The sequence below is a fragment of the Rattus norvegicus genome, chromosome 10 (assembly GCF_036323735.1).
Source record: "Rattus norvegicus strain BN/NHsdMcwi chromosome 10, GRCr8, whole genome shotgun sequence".
NCBI lineage: Eukaryota > Metazoa > Chordata > Mammalia > Rodentia > Muridae > Rattus > Rattus norvegicus.
The window spans coordinates 60,216,036-60,238,474 of NC_086028.1; the positions used below are offsets into that span (position 1 = coordinate 60,216,036).

General features: G+C 52.1%; 1 protein-coding gene across 5 annotated transcripts in view; it reads right to left on the minus strand.

Moving 5' to 3' along the window:
- Positions 1-520: 520 nt before the first annotated feature.
- Positions 521-22,439, minus strand: part of Sgsm2 (small G protein signaling modulator 2) — a 41,644-nt gene continuing 19,725 nt past the window's right edge. For 3 of the 5 annotated variants that reach the window (XM_039086013.2, XM_006246740.4, XM_006246741.5), the window contains 22 exons: positions 20,618-20,780; positions 20,195-20,356; positions 19,839-19,906; positions 19,598-19,743; positions 19,208-19,342; positions 18,634-18,758; positions 18,170-18,237; positions 16,864-17,024; positions 16,601-16,727; positions 15,047-15,181; positions 11,267-11,420; positions 10,355-10,419; positions 10,129-10,274; positions 9,536-9,664; positions 9,110-9,292; positions 5,653-6,033; positions 5,277-5,401; positions 4,799-4,881; positions 4,552-4,661; positions 3,278-3,374; positions 2,320-2,487; positions 521-2,114 (listed from right to left, as the gene is read on the minus strand). In XM_039086013.2, the coding sequence (XP_038941941.1) occupies positions 2,026-2,114; positions 2,320-2,487; positions 3,278-3,374; positions 4,552-4,661; positions 4,799-4,881; positions 5,277-5,401; positions 5,653-6,033; positions 9,110-9,292; positions 9,536-9,664; positions 10,129-10,274; positions 10,355-10,419; positions 11,267-11,420; positions 15,047-15,181; positions 16,601-16,727; positions 16,864-17,024; positions 18,170-18,237; positions 18,634-18,758; positions 19,208-19,342; positions 19,598-19,743; positions 19,839-19,906; positions 20,195-20,356; positions 20,618-20,780 (3,020 nt within the window). In that variant the 3' untranslated portion in view covers positions 521-2,025. Of the gene's footprint in view, positions 2,115-2,319; positions 2,488-3,277; positions 3,375-4,551; positions 4,662-4,798; positions 4,882-5,276; positions 5,402-5,614; positions 6,034-9,109; positions 9,293-9,535; positions 9,665-10,128; positions 10,275-10,354; positions 10,420-11,266; positions 11,421-15,046; positions 15,182-16,600; positions 16,728-16,863; positions 17,025-18,169; positions 18,238-18,633; positions 18,759-19,207; positions 19,343-19,597; positions 19,744-19,838; positions 19,907-20,194; positions 20,357-20,617; positions 20,781-22,439 lie in introns of those variants that run through there. The other 2 variants (NM_001107020.1, XM_063269061.1) reach the window with 2 other exon arrangements.

Genomic DNA, 22,439 nt, shown 5'->3' on the forward strand with positions numbered 1-22,439 from the left:
TTACTCTCAACTATAGGCTAGAGGCCCTACTAGTCAACCCAATTTTTTTTTAAGCATTTATTTATTGTGTATACATCATACAGCTTTCTGCCTGCGTGTATGCAACTACAGGCCAGAAGAGGGCACCAGACCTGATTATAGGTGGTTGTGAGCCACCATGTGGTTGCTGGGAATTGAACTCAAGACCTCTGGAAGAGCAGACAGTGCTCTTAACCTCTGAGCCATCTAGTCCAGCCCTAGTCAACCCAATTTAAGACCTTGGTTCTGGGATAAGGCCACTGGTATATTGGGTACCTGACTTCCTAACTAGCCCCCGTGCCATGGAGCCCCAAACTGGAGGCCCTTCTCTAGGAAAAACTTTGGTTCTCTTACATCATTCTTGTTTTTAATTTTTGTTGTTTGTTTTTGTTTTTTTAAAGCTGTCACCCTTTACTGTTGGATGCTGGAATGCACAAAACTATCTAACACATGAGCAGAACTGAGTCCAACCAGTCCCACAAGTAGCCATCAGAGCCTCGGGCATTGCCAAATGCATTTTATTGGTCTGTTACATTTAAGAGTATAATTTCTGAGCAAAACAAAACCAAACGAACAAACAAAAACAAAACCAAAAACCCCATACATTCTGCTCCTCACAAAACCAGGGTCACTACAGCAGACACACATTGGCCGCCCATGCTTGGTGGAGGCCGAGGAATCAGGAACAGGGTGGGTAATGGGGTAGGCTGGCCCCACACAGGCTGTGCAGTACCCAGGGGTAAGGGGAGGGCAGGGAAGGCTGTGCTATATGCAGAATGCGGCTGGTTCTTTCTTGTGTTTTTCAACTGCAGCAAGTCTGTGGACCTTGGTGACTTCTAGGCAGGAGCCAGGCAAGGTGTGGGCTCCAGGTCCCAGACTTGGCTTGCATGTGCTCAGATGGTGGGAATGTGGGGGTGACGGAAGAAACAAGCAACATGCCTAGACCTTAGGTCAAGGGCTGGACCTTTGTTGACAACCCTGTAAACTCTTCCAAGGGCCCTCTGGGTTTCCAGGCTTCTCAGCACTCTGAAGCACGTGAAAAGTGGAGCTGGCCTTGCCTCTCACTGGGGATGAACTAGGACTATCCAGGCATTCCCACATCCCTCAGTCCCAGGAATTCATAGATGTCTGAAACAGGTAATGGGTATCCCAAAACTCACAGGCCTGTCCTTGGAGGGAGGTTGTGACAGGACTGTCTTCCTACACTCTCCCTGGGTGGTTCTGCAGAGCAAGTGAGACCACTGCCCTCCGTACCACACAGTGGGCGAGTATGCTGCTTATGTGCACTCCTAGGGGTTTCCAGTGCAGAAAGCAAGGGCAGGGTGCAGAGAGTGACACTGTACACACGAGAGGGTCACTGTGCAGTGGGTGGGGAGTTCGTGGGGTTACTCTGGTGGCCAGAGGCTATGGCAGTGCTGCTGAGGTGGGCCACTCTCACCAAGGGCCCACATCTGACTGCCCCAGAGTCTGAGGAGAGCCTGGAAGGTACCCAAGGTCTCCTGCCCCTAGGACGCATGCCTGAATAGGCAGCTAGTTGAGGCCACGAAAGGCTTCAGGAGAGACATGGCACAGAGCTCCCTGCCCTATGCAACTCTTGCTAGATGAGGTGCAGGCCACTGTAGACCCCACTAACCCTACAGGGCCCCAGGCTGACTGGAAAGGGGCATTGGGAAACAGTCCAGACTGAGGCTGCAGTGGGGCTATTCTAAGTTGGTTGAGGGGAACACAGAAGGTGTCCCCCAAGGCAGCCAGTCTCCCTGAGGCCGACCCCTCCCACCCAGCTGTGATCTGCAGGTATCCTGACCCCAACTTGCCCTGCAGGGCCAGCACTGCCCATACTCACATCCCAGACTCACAGTCACTTTGTTAGGTTACACAGCTGAGTGGGTGGGGTTGGCGGGAGTGAGGGATTGGAGTGAGGCAGTTTGGGCTATGATGACCTCTGCCTCTCCCTGCTGGAGCTCAGGGGCCTGGTACCTAGGCTCTCCACTTTGCCGCCTGCAGCCCTCACTTGTTGTCTATGAGCATCTGCACCTTGTGGACCAAGTCCCGGGCAATCCGCAGGATCTCCTGAGCATCGTGCCGCTCAGCCCGCTCTGGGGAAAACATGGATAATTATGGGGAGGCTGAGAGGAGCCCTCTGGCTGACCCCTTGCTTAGTTTCTACCCGCTGTGCTCTTGAACCCCGCTATGGGGAAGTAATCCTAGAATTCTTGAGAACCCTCCAACTCTGCCCAATCCAGGACTTGAGCCCCATGCTCCCCTCTAGGGCACAGCCAGAATGGCTGGATCAGCTCATACCATTGAAGAATTTGATGATGTCAGTGAAGTCCATGTTGTTGTCACGGATAATCTCTCTGTAGGCCTCCACCAGGGCCAGGGCGATGAACAGGACAAAGTGCTCTGAGGAGATGTGCCTGGCCGCCCAGATCACCTCCCACACTGCGAACACCTCCTCATACAGCAGCTCTGGGGACAGTGAGGAGCTGGCACTTAATCATCTAGGCACATGGGCTCGGCCCAGCAGCTAGATTCTCCCTCCTGCACCAGCCTAGTTCAGCCTGGCTCCAGCATGGGGGATCCATATCCAAGACCAAGACCCCATCCCTTCCTTTGGATATTTCTGCAGACTCTGTGCGGCACTCACTCTGCATTTTTAATGCTCAGGGGAGCTACAGTTGGGATAAGGCTCCAAAGACCATCGCCTATGAGCAGAGCAGTGGTATGGAGTGGACTCTGGAGCGTGCGAGCGCGCGCGCGCACGCACGCGCGCGCACCCAGGCAGCCTTACTAGACTCAGGCTGGCCAGGGGCGGGTCACACGGTATGCAGTGAAAGTTACAACGCTGACTTAGTGCTCTCCAGTTTCCCTGACCCCAGTTCTATGTCCCACTCTCTCTTTAAAAAAAAAAAGAAAGAAAAGAAAAGAAAAAGGGTTGGGGATTTAGCTCAGTGGTAGAGCGCTTGCCTAGCAAGCTCAAGGCCCTGAGTTCGGTCCCCAGCTCCGAAAAGAAAAAAAAAAAAAAAAAAAAAAGACAGGATCCGAGAGGAGGGGGAAAGGATAGGGGGCTTATGGCCGGGAAACTGGGAAAGGGAATAACATTTGAAATGTAAATAAAAAAAAAATCCAAAAAAAAAAAGGACAGGGTCTTGCTATGTAGCTGAGACTGGTCTTGAATTCCCAGTAACCTTCCTGCTGTACTCTGGAGTACTGGGATTGTAGGCATATGCCATTATGCCCGGACCCACCCACTTCTTACCTCTTTTAAAATCCAGCAGGAACCAGCGATAACAGAAATAGAAGTGGGTATAGTCTCCATTTTGGTGCATCAGCTCAAATAGCTCTGAGTCCAAGATCTCATGAGAGAGAGGGAGAGACACTGACCTGAGCTGCTTCTGTGCCACCCTCAGCCAGGGTCGCTCAACCACCCCACTGCACTGCCATGTCTGTCCCACCATTCCTGTTCATTTGCTCCCTCCCTCCCTCGGCTGTATTCTTTCTGCAGCGACTGCGGTTTCTGGGCATTGGATTTAATCACCAACTTCACTTCTCACCAAAACAGGTTCAGGAATGTGGACACACTGCTTTTCAGTTTGTAACACAGGTAACTGTTTCTGTGTGCTACTGGGGGCGAAACCCAGGGCTTTTCATGGGTAGGCAAGCACTTTACCTGAACTAGAGCTTTGTCTTCAGACATTTAAATCAATTCATTTTAATGCTTTATTTTTAGTTTAAAGCAGTGGTTCTGCCTGCATGTATGTCTGTGTGAGGTGTCAGATCCCCTAGAACTGGAGTTCCAGACAGCTGTGAGCTGCCATGTGGGTGCTGGGAAGTGAACCCAGGTCCTCTGGAAAGCCCCAATTCAGTGTTTGCATATTTGTGCCTGCATGTGGGCACACTGTGTGCTGACCAGGGGCATGTGGGCACACTGGGTGCTGGCCAGGGGACAGCTGCAGGTGTCATCCACTGCTGCTCTCCGCCTTTTATCGTTTTTTTTGAGTACGAGGTCTTTCACTGGCCTTGGACGAAAGTAGGTTGCCTGGCCAAAGCCGCTGGGAGTCCGCTCGTCTCCTCTGTCCCATGGGGCACTAGGACTATAAACTACTGTGTGGCTTTAAAAACAAGACAAAACTACTGGAATCAAACTCAGCTCCTAGACTAAGGTGTTTCTCCAGTCCTTTTGACTTGACAGGTTCCCACCGTAGGCCGGGTGCACCCTGGATTCACAGCAGTCCTGATCAGCCTGTCTCTAAATCCTAAGTGCTGGGATTAGGATCATGTGCCTGGCAGCAATGGTTTTCTTGTTTTTTTAAAGTGAAGGGAATTCAGCTATGGCTGGTGGTGCATGCCAATATCCCAGCAGTCAAGGAGGGGAGGCAGGATTGCTGCAAACTCAAGACCAGCCCCTTGGTAAATAAATATGTGAAATAAAAGTTTACACATAAAGGGCATTTCTGGCCCGACCTCTAGCCTCCCTCTGGCTGGCGAGCAAGCCTAGCGCTGCCCAGCCCCACAGACAGCTGCAGCACTTACCTGGATGAGGGAACGCATGTTGGCAAAGTGGGTGTCCATGGCACCCCCATTGGGGAAGTTCTGGCTCATCCTCTTCATGAGGTGGCTGAAGCAGCTGTAGGCCAGCTGGTCTGTGAGGAGACGGGAAGGAGGCCCCCATGACACCCCGAGAGCAGACTGGCTAATAGTCTCACCCCTTCTAGGACTCTCCCATTTTGTCACCCTGAACCCAGTTTGGCTTTGGGAAGCCCCACGCCCCATCCCTTACCATTGTCAAGGATGACTAGGAGAGGTGCCAGGAGATCACACATGCCCTGCACGTAACCCATATCCAGATGCTCCCACACGTAGCTGAAATGCAGGGATGGTGGTTGTGGCCAAATCATTCTTGGGGACTGCCATGAATGTGGGCCCTAAAACATTCTGTTCCCTACAAGTCAGCCTTTCTTTCCATTTCCTGAAGCAGTTACGTAGCTCTACCCCTGAGGCAGTGGGAACTACCCACGGCCTTTGTCCCCAGGCCAGGCCACTTCACAAGAGGACAGTGAGGGAAACAAAAGGCCACCATAGTCTGATGTGAAGGGCAGTGGAGTGAAAACAGGTACACATCTGCAGTGGGGTGGGGGAATGGCCCTGTAGGGACAGCACTCCACATAAGATGCAGGGAGACCTGACACAGAACAACAGGTAAAGCCCGTGGCCCAGGCTGGGTCCCCAAATCTCCCCCGGCTTGCCCCCAATGGCACCTGCACATGATGTCTCTGAGCCTCTCAAGGTTGGGGGTCGTGAAGTACCAGTAGTTGCGGTCACACCTCTGCACGTCCTTGTCTATGCGGTGCAGATTTAAGGCCACGGTGTCCAGTAATTCTATCTGGAAAAGGGGTGTCCCTCAGAGGTAAGGCTGGCCAGCCCTTCCCAGGCTAGGGCAGGAGATGATGCCCAAACAAAGAAAACTCAGCCAACAAGGACCCAGAATTCTGAGAACAGAGGCCTCTTAGTGATGATCAAGCAAGTCCTTTCAGGATAGACACACCACCCTCCCTCCCCTTGCAGTCAGTCCCCAGATTTTAGTGTCAGGACTCACAGAGCCACTGACAGCAGTATCAGGGGGCATCCACGTACAGTATAGGTGGCAGCACACACAGCTGTGAGCTCCTCCCCGCCTTCAAGCTCACTGGCAGGTGCAAGCTTCTCCTGGTCTGGATCGTGGGGTCCAAGGAAAGTGTGGGCTGCAGTGGCTGGCTCTTCGGAGCCTTCTTCTCCAGCACCATCTTCTTCAAAGCCCACACTCTGGGCCTCATCTAGGCTGGACTGGATGCCTGAGGCCACGGAGTAGTTGCGGGAGGAAGGCAGCCCGGAGTCTGGAGACTCAAACTCCACAGACTGCTGCTCTGCAGCGGCCGTGCCCGGAGTCCCAGCTCCTGGTTCCCGTTCCTGCTTTGGTTTGGAATCTTCAGGGTCCTGAGGCCCAGGGGGCTCTAGATCATCCACAGAGATAAACACCTGGTGGGAGTAAAGAGATGGCTCCATCTTCGTCCCCAGGTTAGAATGGTGCTGGGAAGAAGGATTTTCTTCACACTCCCCCCCCCCCCCAACTCCCAACCCGGAAGCTCCTGGGCACCAAACTGGCTTCTGACTTAGCCAACCAAGGGAAGAACAAGGCTTTGGGCAAAACCCCAGGCAGGCTGGGCCCATGCAGTGTACTCCGAAGCTCCAGGACACTGCTATAGAAAGGGAGCAGAGGCCCCTGCTTGGTTTTGTTTTTCCCAAGACAGGGTTTCTCTGTGTAGACCTGGTTGTCCTGGAACTCACTCTGTAGCCCGGCTGGCCTCAAACTCAGAGACCCATTTGCCTCTGCCTCCTGAGTACTGGGATTAAAGATATGCATCATCACCATCCATGGTTTTTAAAGGATTCTTATTTATTTTTAGTTACATCTGCATTTGGTGAATGAACGTGAGTGCAGGGACCTACTAAGGCCAGAGCCACTGGGAACTGAACTTTGCAAAAAGCAGTATGTGATCTTAATAGTTGAGCCGTCTCTAGCCCCTAGGCCCTATAACCTCTAGGCCTCAACTCTTGGTCGCCAGTTAGAGCTCAGTGCCATTCTACAAGTCACAGAGGAGTCCAGGAGACCTGCCCTAGTGTTTTGGCAGCTACCAAGTCAGTGGTGTTAGTCTTCAGACAAAGCACAGAAGGAAACAATGTATAGAACCCACCATTACTAACAAGCCCCAGGGGAGAGGTCATACCCACACACTCAATCTTTTCTTTTTCTAACTGGACCCAGTAGTCAAAATGATGCTACAAGGGCTGGAGAGATGGCTCAGTGGTTAAGAACACTGACTGCTCTTCCAGAGGTCCTGAGTTCAATTCCCAGTAACCACATGGTGACTTACAACCATCTGTAATGGTATCTGATGTCCTCTTCTGACGTGTCTGAAGACAGCGACAGTGTGCTCACATACATGAAATAATCTTTAAAAGAAAATGATGCTACAAGTTTTCACTCTGGGTAAGAAGTCTGAAAAACGGAGTTAAGCCATGCTTGTGGAACTCTGTGGCCCTGGGAGGGGGTTGTTGGTAATATACGTGCCAAAGAGCACACAAGGCCACAGGACACGTTTGTGCGGTAAGTTTCTCTTCACCTGTGAGTGGATTTTGGGATCCAACTAAGGTCATCCAACTTGGGCAGAAACTACCTTTACCTGCTGAGCTGGCCCTCTCCTGTCCTAGACTCAGGTGTCTACAAAAGCTAGGGATGAGGAACAGAGCTCACGGGGAGGGACAATGTGTCTTTTAGTTAGACACTTTTTTTTTTTTTTTTTGGTTCTTTTTTTTTCGGAGCTGGGGACCGAACCCAGGGCCTTGCGCTTCCTAGGTAAGCGCTCTACCACTGAGCTAAATCCCCAGCCCCTTAGACACTTTTAAAGAGAATATTTTTATTTTATATATATGGGTGTTTTGCCTGCATTTATGTCTGTGTATCACACACATGCAGGGCTTGTGGAGGTCAGAAGAGGGCATGGTGTATCCTGGAACTGGAGTTACCGACTGGTTATGAGTGACCATGTGGGCACTGGGAATTGAACCCAGGAACCTAGAAGAGCAGCCGGTGCTCTGGAGTGCTCAGTTCGGTCATCTCTGGCTGCAGTATATTTTCTGTTAACATTCATGATTAGTAAAGTATCAACATCAAGCTTTGTCTAACTAAAGAGGCCTTTTCTTTCTTTTTCTTTGAAATAGGAACTAACATAGCCAAGTCTGGCTCTGGCTCTGCTATGTAGCTAAGGAATTCCTGATCCTCCCACTTCTCCGTCTAGGACACTGGGATTTCAGATGTGAGACACTAAGCCTGGCCTTTAGATTTTAATGGTAGTTTATTATACAAAATGATGGGCTTCACCATGGCAACCTTATGCTTATCTGTCATTATATTTCAGAAAGAAACTATTTTGGAGGGGGGGTGGGATATACACAAAGTGGGGGCTGGGGAAAGGCTTAGAGGTTAAGAGCACTTGTTGCTCTTCAGAGAACCTGGGTAGGTTTCCAGTATCCGTGACTCCAATTCTAAGGAATCCTGATACCCTCTTCTGACCTTCACGGGCAGCAGGCACATGTGCTGCAGTGACAATACATGTGGACAAAAGTCTCATACACATAAAAAATAAATCTTAAAAAGAAAACCACTTGTGGGCTGGGCATGATTGTACACAACTTTAATACTAATATTTGGGAAACAGAGGCAGTTGGATCTCTGTGAGTTCGAGGTCATGGTCTACATAGCAAGTTTCAGAACTACAAAGTGAGAGAGACCCTGCTTCAAAACTAAGCAAACACAAGGATAGAAACAGTGTGTGCCCATAACCCAGCACTTGCACAGTAAGATAGGCAGGCCTGGCGAAGGGCAGGACAGGAAGGAAAAGCAAAACCAAACCCAAACAAACCCAGGTGTATGTGGGGGAAGCAGCAGGTGGCCAGAGCTGCAGCCGCCTCCGCCTCCATCATCAAGGCAGAGTGGCTCAGGAAGAGCCCTCCAGCAGTGCCCTATGTACCTCTGCAGTCGCTTCCACAAGGTGACAGAAGACTGCAGAGGGTCCTGCCAGTAGAAAGCAGTGGCCTTCTCTCCAATGGCGTGCCTCTAGTTTTTGGCCAACAGCTTTCTTTCCATGAAGCCTCTTGAATCAAGAGGCACGGAGCTGGAGACGTTTGGAAACTGGGGCCAGACATTAGACAATCTTGCTCAGAGACACTGATCTCACCGGGCAGTACTGGGACCCAAGGTAGCCTGTGACTACCTCACATGCGCTCTACACAGGAGAGGTTTCCCTAAAGATCCATTTTCCTCTACTGTTCCTTTGAAACCCGGCACGAAGCAGTGACTTGTTTTTATGTGAAGGTATCAGACATTGCCCATTCTTCAACTGACGTTTTCAGACACTAACACATGAAGCCTCTGTCCAGGACCCAATTACCAGGATTGTGGGCTGGCCCCATGCTTGGGACCCCTGTGCCTACAAGATGGGTGAGTCCCCCAGCATTCCCCTGCCTTCCCCAGCCCTCCACAAATCCGGCTCACATCATTGCTGATGGTGGAATCCCGGTGCACAAGGCGCTGTACGTGGCTATCGATGCTGCTGCCCGAGGAGAACTTGGTGAGCGTGGCTGGGTGAGCCTCCCGCTCCCGCTGCCTCACCACTACCTCGCAGGCCTTCCACTCTGCCAGCACCTGCTGGTACCTGGCTGCCACTGCTGCATCCACCTGCACAGAGCACACCATGACCCTGAGGGGAGGGCACCTCAAAGCCAGCCCAGCACTGGAACTTCAGCTTAGAGGGGATTCAAGGTGAGAGGGCTAAACTCCTCAGGTGAGGACCAGGAGGCTGCTCTGCTACTGTCTTCTCTGTTTCTAGCTAGGAGGGGCTAAGGGTTCCAACCCCTCCCCCTGCCCAGAGTCATTATCCAGCGGCTACTTCCTTGGCTATGTAGAAGCAGGCTCCCTTACCTGCTCCATCTCCTTCTTGCTCATGCCAAACTTGTAGTGGCCAAGCAGGAAGGGCCAGACGTCCTTGCGAATCTCATGTTCCACACCCCCATAGTACACCTGCCGAAGCAGCTCCAGCTCCTTGTAGTTCTGAGCGAGCCAGAGGGTAAAGACCATACACATTACTGTGACCTGGCAGCCAAGCCACATCCCAGCACATCCCAGGGACAGCTAAGCCTGGCTTCAGTGGCTTTATTGAGACTGGGCATACCCTGCTCGGGCAGCCATTGCCTCTTGTTCCCTGGTTACAGCTCTAAGAGATCTTGCCATATCCCCTTCCTCACAGGGCAGGGAAGAGAGCTCTAACAGGCAAAGATCTGTCAGTTCTCAGATCAATATGGAATATTGGGTTCCTGGCCCAGTCCCTTCCCATGCAGATGGGACTCAGCCATACGTCTATGATGCAGGTCAGCCATGGCATCAGTCTAGTTTGTCTACCCAACTCCCTACTGTGTTTTACGGCAAATGAACATCCAGTTTACTGCAGGCCACTGTGTATCACCTTTGCCTCCCAAGTCCCACCCATGGCCTCTGCCTTGGAGGCCCATTTGCACCTTTTTGTCCTTCTGATACTTGCTCCACACATCCTTGGTAAGACCCCCTGAGGCCCCCGGGGGCCTGTCCGGTGGAATAATGTTGTGGTGCACCAGTGCAGACAGGTGTGTCCTCACTGTGGACAGGTGGCGACAGTAGGCTAGCCCTACAGTGGGCAAGGAGGAGGCTGTGACTGAGGTGCTTCCCCACCCCCAGCCCCTCAGAACCCACCTCACCAACACTCACAGCCATAGAAGGCCCGGGACACTATCTGCCTCTTCATGCTCTCACACAGCAGCCTGAGGGGCAACCTGTGGAAACATCCTGGCTCAGAGGGGGAAGGATTGTAGCCCACTGGCAAGAAGGGCTGACACTGTAGCTTCAGAGTGAGGAGACAGGCAAGATGCTGGGGGCTGTGTGGAGAGGGGGAAGTATATAGCTTAGCAGTACAATAGTGTCCCCACCCTGCCAGTCATCCTTGATGCTGCTGTTGGGGGCCCGGCTTTAACTTTGCTACAGTGGATCTTGATTTCTTTATGTATAAATGGAGACACTTCAGGATCAGCAGAAATAGCAGGTTAAAAATGAAGTGCCAGGTGAAGGAGAGAGCCAACTGTTCCCATGTTGCCTCCATACATGGTAGTACTAAGTGTTCCCAGACACGCAGCCTGACAGTGGGACTACAGTGTAATGGGAATGTGAGCAGAGTCTTGTTATCTATTATGTGGAAGCACAACTCTGGGCATTCACATGGTCCTCACCTGCCATAAGAAAGGAGGTGGTATCACCCCATTTTGCAGGGGGAGAAAACTGAGGTTTAGGAACACAGAAGTGCCAGGCTTTTAATCCCGGCACTTGGGAGGCAGAGACAGTCAGCTCTCTGTGAGTGGGAGGCTCACCTGGTCTACATAGAGAGTTCCAAGCCAGCCAGAGCTACATGGTGAAACCCTGTCTCAAACACAACAAAAAGGGAAGACAGAGGCTCACAGGCACTCAACAATTTGCTGAAGTAATTAGGTAGCATAAATGAGATTGGAATCCAGATCTGTCCAGTTTAAAGAGGCAATGCTGTCATGCCAGTGGCACAGCCTGTAAGGACAGAAGGGCACACGTGGGCAGATGCGTTAACAGGAGGCTAGCTCCTGTCTTCCCACTCACCTGTCAGGAGTGCAGCTGCAATGACTGGGGGGTGCATATGGGGAGCTGCTGGAGGGGCAGGAAAGACAGGAGGAGCCCTGGCTACACAGAGGCTCCAGGTGCCAGGCAGTCAGGCTGGGTCCAAAACCCTGCATCTCAATCATGTCGCCGGCATCTGAGGGCAGGAAGGGGCCGAGGTTAAGGCCTGCACAGGCTTTCTCCCCCAAGTGCCCTGCAGCATGCCCGTCTCTGCCCAGAGCTGCAGATGAAGTCACATTGGTGGAAATTCCTAGGGTAGTGCCTGCCTGAACGAGAACCCAGAGATGGAGAGTGAGAGGGTGCCTGACACTGCCCAGCTTCCCCTGAGCCTGGAGAAGATGACAGCCTTCCCATGTGAGTTGTGGGAGATTCGTCTGCCCACCTCCATCAGTGCCAGAGAACACATGCTTCACTAGAGGGAAGAAGAACAAAGGCCTCTGCTCCCCAGAACACTGCCAGTTAGCCTGGGCTGTAAAGGCTCTCAGCCTGCTTCTTTCTGAGACACTCAGGAACGTGTGTGGAAGCCCGACAGAAATGATCAAGATCCTTGAGGGTGCCTCAAGCTATGTCTCACTCGCCTTGGCCTTTCCAAGATCAGGAACAGTGCTTCCTGCCCAAACCAGACATCCTGAAGCCTGCCTACTTAGCAATGGTAGCTCTTGTGTGAGCGAGAATGGAGGGAGCTTCCCATGGCTGGAGGCTGGAAGTGCTGTCTGGGCACACAGCGCCACGATCCAATCCACCAGTCATAGGTGTCCATGCCAAAGTGCGGCATCAGAAGACAGACCGGTGGACATGTCTGTACTCCTGGAGATGAGGCTGTCCCAGCCATCCCTATGACCTAATTAGAAGTGAGGCAAGATTCTTTAGAGTTTCTAGGGTCTACACTGGCAGAACACTGTTCAAGGAGGACTTCGTCCAGGAGCCACAGAGAGATGCAGTGAAGGGCTCAGTAGTGTCAGGAAGTTGGGGAGCAGAAAGAGTGAAGAACAATGAGAGCTGAGTGTGCCAAGGTCTTCAGCAGTGGATTTCTGGGTAAATCTAGCAAGAGACCCTGACTCCCCAGTCTGGAGGCCAAGGCCTGGTGTTTTTAGTGAGCCAGACTCCAGCTCTGGGTGTGCCTTGGTGGTGAGGGCTGAGCTGATTTCCCTCTAGTCCCCTCAAGGGCTGCCCTGCCTTGTCCCCCCCAGACCTGTGGGTAGGATTGTGTCAGTATCTGGACCTTCAGCTCCACCAGGAGGTAAATTAAGGGAATATGTTTGGTAGGGGCTGCGGCTCTGGGAGTGAGGGGTGCAAGCCATGCTGAAGACTCTGGGAGCAGCGAGAGAGGGGAAGTGCAGGCCGGGGAGGTTTGGCGCCTTCTCTAGCCCCTGCAGCAGGCAGGAGGCCAGGTGTGGGAGGAGCCAGGGGAGGGGCTAGAGGTGGGTGGGGAGGAGTCAGCCCAGCCAGGCAGGCAGCAGGCAGCAGGCAGGGATGGTAACAGGTGCAGGGGGTGGAGGATGGGCACAGAGGGAAACAAGCTCATGCCCAGAAAGTTGGGCCCAACCAAGGCACATATCCTGGGTCAATGCTCTTCACCTTAATTCTCCAGGAAGGAGCTGAACCAGCCAGCACTGCACACTCTCTACACTGTGACAGCCCAGCGTAGGCAGCTGGAGCTCTGGAGTGACTGGATGAGTGACTGGTGAGGCAGCAGGCTGGACAGGGGTCTGCTGGGTCAGCTTTGACTCTGACTCTCTCCTCTGAGCAGGAGGAAAGTATAAAGCAAGCAATCAAGGTGGGTGAACTACACAGCTCCTAGGACTCCGAGTGAAAGGTGCCTGGCCTGGAGCAGAATTAGAGTGAACAGCATCTCTGCTCTGTGGGGGGGCAGCAGGAAACGGAGAGGGGAAGGAAGAGACCTGGACACCCCGCCACTTAATTACATGCACAAGTCAAGCATGTTGCAGGCCTGACAAAGCAATGGCAGTGTTGTCATTATGGACTGGAGTGCACGGGGGAGCTCCCACCCCCATGCCTACTCTCCACTTCTCTCCAGATTTTCTTCTCACACCTGTACCCCTTCCCCAAGTACTGGGGTTACAGGGGCTATGCAGTGGACTGGTCTAATCCCCAAACTCTACAAAAGGATATCCGAACTACTTCCAAGGCCTCTGGACCCCATGGACCTGGACGAGGACTGATTTAGAGGCCTCAGTCCTAATACTAGCTAGTGTGCTTTCTTTTTTCTTCTGAAATCTCAGGTTTCCTGGGCTAGCTTCAAACTCCCTATGTAGCTAAGGCTGACCTTCTGACCTTCCTCCTTCTACCTCCAAAGTGCTGGAATTATACGTGTGTGTGCCATTCCACCCAGCAGTCAGTGGCCTTTCTACTGCCAAGATGCCAGTTTGAGGGGCAATGAGTTCAACCTTCCCACATAACTCAAAGTCAGTTAACCTGTAAACAGTGTTGTGCAAGTCTACAGTATAAACAGCTAGATGGCAAGTATGTGTCCATAACTTAAAAAGTAGGGTAATCCACGGCCTACGGGACTGGAGAGGAAGGCAGAACTGTGGCAGGAAGGGGAGCAGCGACAGAGTTCCTGATGGGTGTTCTGAGCCACAGGCCTGGCTGGCAGGAGTAGGAGAGTCATTACAAGCTGAGTGACTTGCCTAGGACACTTGCTGTGCCCTTAGCAGAACTCTATAGAAGTGTCAGAAGAGAGGCAGAGTGAACAGCATCTCGGTAAGGAGTATAATGTATTAGACTCCCTTTGAAAAAGCAAGAACCAATTAAAACTCTGTGGCATGGAAATGGTGGGGACAAGAAAATTTCCTAGCATCTAGGAGCTAGTTGAGCCTCAGTGTCTCTGTCCAGCCTTTCCTGAAGCCCCTCCTCTAGCCCTCATAAGGCCCCTGGTTGATGTTTCTCCAAAGAGTGGGGCTCCTTCTCTTGGAGACAGCTCTATGTTAAAAAAGAATTCGGTGGGCAGAGGCATGCTGAGGGGCAGTTACTACCATCCTATGTGGTCTCCAGGGAAGGCAATCCCAGACACCATGGAAGTTGAGGTCCTAGAGTTTGGGACACTTGGGTAACACCACTGGCACAGCACTGACACCAGCGAGAAAACCAAGTCTGGAGATACTAAAATACTTGCCCAACCACACAGTAAACCAGGGGCACGTGGGGCAGGAATCCATGTTGCTGCTGGGAGCCTAGACCAGTTCCTGGATACTCTGTGGTAAGTATTTCTAGCTTCATGCCAAAGTGCCAGGTCATATACTACACCCTCACACACGGGACGATCAATGGTTGGAATCTCTTCTCCTGGGGACTCTTATCCCTCACCTCTGTCCAGCCCCACCTCTGCCCCATCTTAAGTCATAGTCAGAAGCACAAGGCTGCAGGCTGGCTTTCCTGTCAGCAGAGAGAATGAAAGAGACCACTGCTTGGCATTTGTAACGTGACTGGCAGGAATAGGGAGAGGCTCTGAGAGCCATTCTGGTCCCCAAGAGGCCATCAGATAGCCAGCCCTCCTCCAGTGGCTCTCTTTCTCTCAGCATAAAGCCCCTCTCCTCATTCAGAGCCATTTACTCTATACATTCCCTCTTCTTGCTGGACTCCTTGTGTCCTCACTGATCTGCCTCTGACAGAAGGAAATGGCCCTGCGTGTAAGTCCCCTAATGCCAACACTGCTGTTTGAGCCCCTGCAGTGGGTGGCAAGTGGGCCCAGGGGGGTAGGGTGGAGGATGAGGTGAGTCAGGGATGGGGAGGGATAAAAACCTTTCATCGGATTGGGAGCTGTGAGGTTCCGCGAGCAGATCATTGAGAGCATCGCGTGTAGTTTATCCTCCTCTTCCTCATCATCGTCCACCGAGGCCGCTCGGCTGGCCGCTAGGTGGTGGTAGTTAATAGTGACTGCTCAAAGAGAATAGCGAGAGAGGCAGAGGCATGAGGACCCTAGTCCCTGAGCAGGAGAGACCAACTGCCCTCCTTGAGGTGAGTGGCATGGAGACTGAGATCACCTTGAACCTGCAAGGTATAGAGGGTATGGGGTGGGGGATGGTAGGGTGCGGGCTAAGAACCTTCTGTGGTTATTAGGAGAGGATGGAAGGGGTGTGTGTGTGTGTGTGTGTGTGTGTGTGTGTGTGTCTAGGAGACCAACTCTGACTAAGGCTAGTTGGGACTCTGGCCAGATGGATCTAAAATAGATCTAAATTTTTATTTAGCTTCTGTCATAGTTGGGCTGCATTTAACCTAAAGATGACCTCAAGCCCTCATTTTAGGAGTATAAATTCAACCTTCTTCCAGGGCCCTCTCAGAGCCACCTGGAGAGGCAGGAGTCACTTAGCTGAGCTGTAGCTCTCGGTGCCTGCCTCACCCTCTAGGGAGGGAGAGGTCCTTACAGTGATGTGAGCAGAATGGAACATGTCACAGGCTGAAGAAGGGGGAATGTAGGCTCCAAGTTGAAACCTAGCAAAGTCTGAGGTGAAATGCAGGTCTACAGCATTCTGCCTGTAGCTGCCTCTTATCTGGAACATCTGAGAGGAACAGAGCAAGGTCCTCCGAGCCTATTTGGATCACTTGTGCTGTGGCTTCGGTGTACAGCTGGGGTCACCCGCCCATCAGCAAGACACACTGTGGTTAACTTTTTGGCACAAGTTAGGCAATGCAGGGAGGTGGTCGGGTTGGCAGTGATCACTGTGGACTGGCAGATTCCCTGACTAAATGTCCAGAAATGCAAGTCTAGTGCAGAGAATCCCATGGGTAACAGCAGCATTGAGCAGAAAGAGCAGATATTTCTTGATCAGGTCCCACCCCACCCCCACCCTGACGCCCAGATGCCTCAGGCCACAGCCCTCAACAAGCAAGCTTCAGGTGTCCTCTTCAGAGGATGCTCTGTGTCAGAGGCTGGCTTGAGGAGGACCTTGGCTCTGGAAGTGAACCTGCACTGTTCAAGAAGCGCAGCTCCTGTGCCCAGGCACAGGTCGAGGTTGGATGTGGACTGAAGCCGGGAGGAGAGTTTTATTCTAGGCTGAAGAGGAATGGAAAGTTCCCCACCTTCTGTTGATATTTCTGGCTTCCCTTTCCTGCATCATGGCATGAAACAGTACTAAAATACGTGGGTAGTGATCCTTGGGTCCCCTGAGCTGGATCAGGGTGACCTGGAGGGATGACATCTAGGTGAAATCTGTGAGTGAAAGCTTCAGTGGGGGGGCTGTTAAGTGATGACCCTCTTGTCTCCAGCTGGCCTGGCCAGTGGGCCTGCCTGACTCAGATGACACAGTGCTCTCACACGCCCCGAGCGTCCTTCACAGGGGATACGAGGACACTCACTGTGCTCATGCCTATGTCCAGGGTAGATGATCCGGAACACATAGTCTGTTGCCCGTCCAACACCAAGCTCCTCCGCATCAATGGACCGAATGCTGCTGCGTTTCCGTAGCTTGGGGAAAACCTTGCCCTGCAGAGGAAGCAAATTGTCAGGCTGCTCAGTGCGCAGTCCCACCCAGGGCTTTTTCTCAGAACTCTGTGTAGAAAGGAAGAGAGGAGGCTTCCTTCACCCAGCCCTGCACCCAGAGCCTCCCCAGCCAAGATACCTTTCCCTGCTGGGTCCACAGCGGGGGCTCAAGCTGTCCACGAGGCAGCAGCCCATTCTCCAGACATGACAGGAAGGACAGCAGGTGTCCTCCCTGTGGGAAGTGTAGTGGCGGCCTCTGGATGCCATCCTGGCTCACCAGCACAAGCGTGCCACCGCTCTCTGGTGGGGGTGAATGCCCACGAGTGAGGCTGGGGCCCATTTTGAGACCACCCGACCCATCACCCTGGCCCAACAGGTGAGATTTCCCAGGCTAGGAAGGAGGGCAGACAGGCTAGAATAGGCCTTGGATGCTTCGTTGACAGGAACAATGGAGGGCTGGCAAGACAGCTCAGCAGGCTAAAGTGACTACTGCAGAGCCTAAGGATTTGAGTTTCATTCCCATTCCTGGAACCCACATGTTGGAAGGAGAGAAGTGACTCTGGCAAACTGTCCTGAGGTCTCCATGTGTACTGCAGTGCAGGAGTGAATGTGCTTACACACATAGTCTAAATAAACGAAAAAAAAAATGAAGCTGGGAAGTTTGTCTCGGCTGTTAGAGCCCTTGTTGCTCTTGCAGAGGACCCAGGTTCAGTTCCCAGCGCCCAGACAGCAGCTCACAACTCTCAGCAGTTCTAGTTCTGAGGCTTACCTGGGCCAAAACATACATACACATATACATACACATACATACATACATACATACATACATACACACACACATACATACATCTCTCTATCTATATCTATCTATCTATCTATCTATCTATCTATCTATCTATCTATCTATCTATCTATCTATCTATCTATAGTTATACATGAAGGTGAAACAACCATACACAAAATTTTTTGTTTGTTATTTTCGAGACAGGGTTTCTCTGTGTAGCCCTGACTGTCCTGGGCCCTCAACTCAGAGATTTGCCTACCTCTGCCTCCTGAGTGCTAGAATTAAAGGTGTGCACCAGCACTGATTGCTTGGCTATAAAAAATTTTAAAAATAATTTAAAAATAATAATAAAGGTTGGGGATTTAGCTCAGTGGTAGAGCGCTTGCCTAGCAAGCGCAAGGCCCTGGGTTCGGTCCCCAGCTCCGAAAAAAAAAAAAAGAAAAAAGAAAAAAGAAAAAAAAAAAGAAAAAAAATAATAAAAAGAGCAGGCTGGGAGTGTGCCTCAGTAATAGAACACATGCTTAGCACACACAATGCCCTGATTCCTGACACTGCAAAATAAGGCCATTAGGAGGGACACAGAAGTCTAACAGGCCCCATGCACAGTGCACAAAAGAAAGAGGTGTCGTCCCACCTCTGTGCCTTAGACAAGCAGACTCACTTTGCTGGTGGCAGTGGACGCAGACGATCTGACTGAAGGGCACCACCAAGGCGTAGTCCCAGTACACACTAAAAAGGAACCAGATGGTGTCACTATGCCCAAGACCTGCCTCTGTCAACTGCTCCTATCAGCCCCTGAAACTATGTTGAAGATGGGGCAGCAGTAGCCAAGCAATGACCAAGGCCAGCCCTGTCCCTCTATGTCTCATGCTGTTTTCCTGGCACGGAGTCTGGCAGTCTTAGCTATCCAGCACTTGGCTTGTGCAAACCCCGCCATGGCCAGGCGTGGCTCCGTTTCGGAGGGCTTGGGAATCACTCCAGGCAGCCAGTCTCTCCCTCTGACTCTTGGCACTGGGATAAGGAGTAAGTCTGGGCCCTTGGAGTCTGCCTTGTTTCTCCGCTCCCTGCCCTGGGCCAAGTGTCCACTCCCTTCCTGCTTCCTTAGAGCAAGTGTAAAACCCCCACCTCTTTTCTAGCTCCGAGTCCCCGAGAGTCCCATTCATGAGTTGGTTGGGAGTCCACTTCAGGGTTAGGTTCTCTGCAGACTGGTGCAGGGAGAGGTAGCCAGGGACTGCCTCCATGTCCTCCTTCTATGGGAAAGAAACACATCAAAAGACAGAGACAATATGGGCCCAAGAGTCTCATAGGATGGCCCACGCAAATGAGCCCAAGAGACCAGGCCAGCAATGGAGTCCTAGGGCTAGAGGTTGGGTAGAGCCAGGAAAAGCAGAAGCTAGATCTGGATAGTTCTTCCAAGTTGGCTCAGTGCCATGGCTCTGTCCTGTCTGCCTGGGTGCCATGTGTACCACTGGCCAGCCACACCCATGCTGCCAGCTGGCTGCCCTCCTAGCCCTGGACAGCCTGGATTTCAGCTAGCCAGGGTACATGTCATCCCTGTCTCCTGCCAACTCCAAGCTGGGCATGAGTCATATGACAATGAAGTGTGGGTAGAATGGTATCCACTTCTCTCTGGTCAAGTACTGGAGCAAAGAAATTGGCTTCTGGTCCTGGGACCTTCTAAGGAGGGAAGCATTCCTACCGGCTGCACCAGCACGTTGTTCTTCCCATAGAGCAGCCGTGTTCTTGAATTCTGGTGCAGAGACTCCACGTATTCACGGGCACAGGCAGCTAGCCGGTCTTCCGAAGCACTCCCACTAGAGTGGCGCTTCCGGATCTGCCAGGAAAGTCACAGCTCAAGCCTCCCCCCAACCCCGGGGGGGGGGGAGCTGGCCTTAGGACCTAACCTTCCCGCTCCCATGCTGGCCCTCTCTAGCTGACTCTTTGCCACCCTTTGCTCTCTAACCAATAGAAAGATGGGCTACTGGCATATTTGCAAGATTTAGTGTAGACAGAGGTTCTCCTGGGTACCTCTTGGGGCCCATGAGTATAATTGGAATAAGTGGCCACAAGAGGTGTGGAGAATACTAACCCCCAGGGCAGGACGCTTTGCTGGGGAGTCCTGACGGTTAGGGGGACCCCGGATACGGTGCCTTTGAACTAGCTCATCAGCAGAGGGGTCAGTCCAGTAGTGGTCAGCTGTCTTGAGCTTCGTGTATTCCAAGGCACAGGGTCCCACTAAGGAGACAGGGATGGGTAATTAGCTGGGGCTCTTTCCTCACTCGTCCCTCAGCCCACTAACCCAATACAGGCCTTTAAGTTTTCAAGCTCACCTAGGAGACATGCCAGGATTGGGCCAAACACAGGGTCTGCCAACAACGCTTCCTTCTCGTAATACTTGCTGCCAAGAGGAGATGGACAGGGTGACTACCAGGGCTCTTGGACTCAGGCCAGCGTTGAGTGTGGTCAAGCTCACTCAGGAGAAGCGTGGCCAGAGACCCGATTCATATCAGTCACCAAAAAGGAATGAGTCCATAGGATGGAGTGTTGTAGGGTTCTTGGCGTGGTCTATACTCTTGGGGTGCCAAAGGAGGGCTGGAGGCCTGCAGACTACCATGGAGTATTAACCATATAGAGGGATGAGGCTGAAGTGGGCCAAGGAAAGGACAAATGGGGGGTGGGTAGTCACCTGCAGTTTTCGGCCAGGTATTGTACAACCCTGTCCAGAACTTTCTCCATGAGTGCTGTGCGTACCCATATGTGTTTCAAGGCCTGTGGGCTGAGAGCTGTGGTCTTCCCACTGCTTGAACCTTGTTTCCGAAGGGCTTCTTGGCTGCCTCCCGAGGGTCTCCTGCCATGAGAAGGGAAAGCTTCAGGTTTGGAAGAACAGGCCAGGCTTGGAGGCACTAAAGTGAGAGCTGGAGCTCAGGGTGCCTGGGCTGGGAGAAGGAACTGAAGGAGGGAGACCAGATACAGATGGGAACTGCGAAGGGCTAGCCGATTCTCAGGCTGGCCCCTCACAGAAAGCTACCTTTAGGCAGGCTGTCTTGACAACAGTAAATGCCAAAGAGAGAGCAAAAAGGATGCTGGGCGGGGTTGGCTTGGGCCTTACCTGCCCTCTGCCTGTTGCTGCAGCTCCTGAACCTTGTGGCAGATATCTCCAGCCACGGGACATGTCTTCCCCACTTTTGTGAACAGGGCCGCCATCTTGTCACTTCGCAGAAAGCCCGCAGCACGGCGCCTTAGCTGATGTAGGAGGCAAGCCTCCACAGCACCTGAGTCATGGAGTAAAACAGGGTCGAGGCCTAGAGGTCAGCTGCCTGCCTTACCCAGCCTCTCAGAGCCCTGCTGAAGGATGAGTCCTCCTGAGAGCTGGCAGAGGCAGCGCACAGCTGTTAGCACCAGGAAGGAATGATGACAGAAGCCCAAACACCATGCCCCGTCCCGTTTGCTCATACCATGGCCTCTGAATTTCTTCTGGTAAACTCAGGTAAACTACTAACCCATTGAAGGAAGGAGAGATTCCCTCTCGCCTTGAAACTACAGCATGCCTGTAGACAGGCAGTGACCAGGGCAAGTCCAGAATTGGGCTGGAATGAGGGGAAGGCTGGAGAAGTATGTCCTGACCTCCTACCAAATATTTCCATCTTGTCCTTCTGCCCCCAGGCCCATGGTGGACTTGTGAGAGCTGTCATGGGCCAAGCCGCTCCTCTCCCTTGCCTGGCGCACATACACCTCCTGAATGCAGTGTCACCTCAGTGGGCTGAGGAGCAAAGCTGCTCACCAGGGCTGACACAAGTATCTGCCTGACCACAAGGACAGAGACAAGACAGCACCTATAGAGGAGGGGCAGCAGTCCTTCTGGAGAGCATGGTGACATGGTTGCTAAGGAACAAGACTCTGAAGAAGCTGAAATATTGATGAAGCCTCTGCAGAGATCAGCCTGACAGTAGCCTCTCGATTATTTATGAGCACAGCAGCTGAGAGTGAGATTTCTCCTTCTGCATTGCACCAGGAGGGCCTCCCTGACTTCATTCATGCTTTCAGAGGCCACGCCTAATCTCTTTCTGGATCCTGCTTACCCTGAGACCCCACAGAAAGAAAGAAAGGCTTGGCAGGGAGAAGCAGAGTTGGCCTTGGCATATACAGATCCCAAGAACACTGGTGCACATGTGTGGTAGAGTGCCTAGAGACCAGCAGAAACAGTGTAGGGACAGGGAGGTAGGCAGCCCAGGATGTAAGACTGGTCTAGTGACTCCGTGCTTCTGGGAAACCTGGAGAGTTCATGCTCTAAGCATTAGTTTTGCTACCTCTGTGTTGGGGGAGACTTTTTTTTTTTTTTTGGTTCTTTTTTTTTTTTTTTCCACTGAGCTAAATCCCCAGCCCCGGGGAGACTTTTTTTAAAGGTTTATATATTTATTTCATGTATGTGGGTACACTGTCGCTGTCTTCAGACACACCAGAAGAGGGCGTCAGATCTTTAACCTATAATGTCACTTTTTTTTTTGGGGGGTTCTTCTTTTTTCCGGAGCTGGGGACCGAACCCAGGGCCTTGCGCTTCCTAGGCAAGCGCTCTACCACTGAGCTAAATCCCCAACCCCTATAATGTCACATTTGATGGCATGTGAAACCCCTTGCTTACCCAGGCTCTGACTCTGGGGAGGCACAAGGCCCTTACCCTTCCTGTTTAAAGATTTATTTATTTTATTTATGAGTACACTGTTGCTGTCTTCAGACACACCAGAAGAGGACATCAGATCTCATTACAGATGGTTGTGAGCCACCATGTGGTTGCTGGGATTTGAACTCAGGACCTCTGGAAGAGCAGTCGGTGCTCTTAACCTCTGAGCCATCTCTCCAGCCACCACCCTCCCTGTTTAAAGACTGTTTGATAGTCAGTCAGCAAAAGCCAATGTGGTAGAACCTGCATGCAT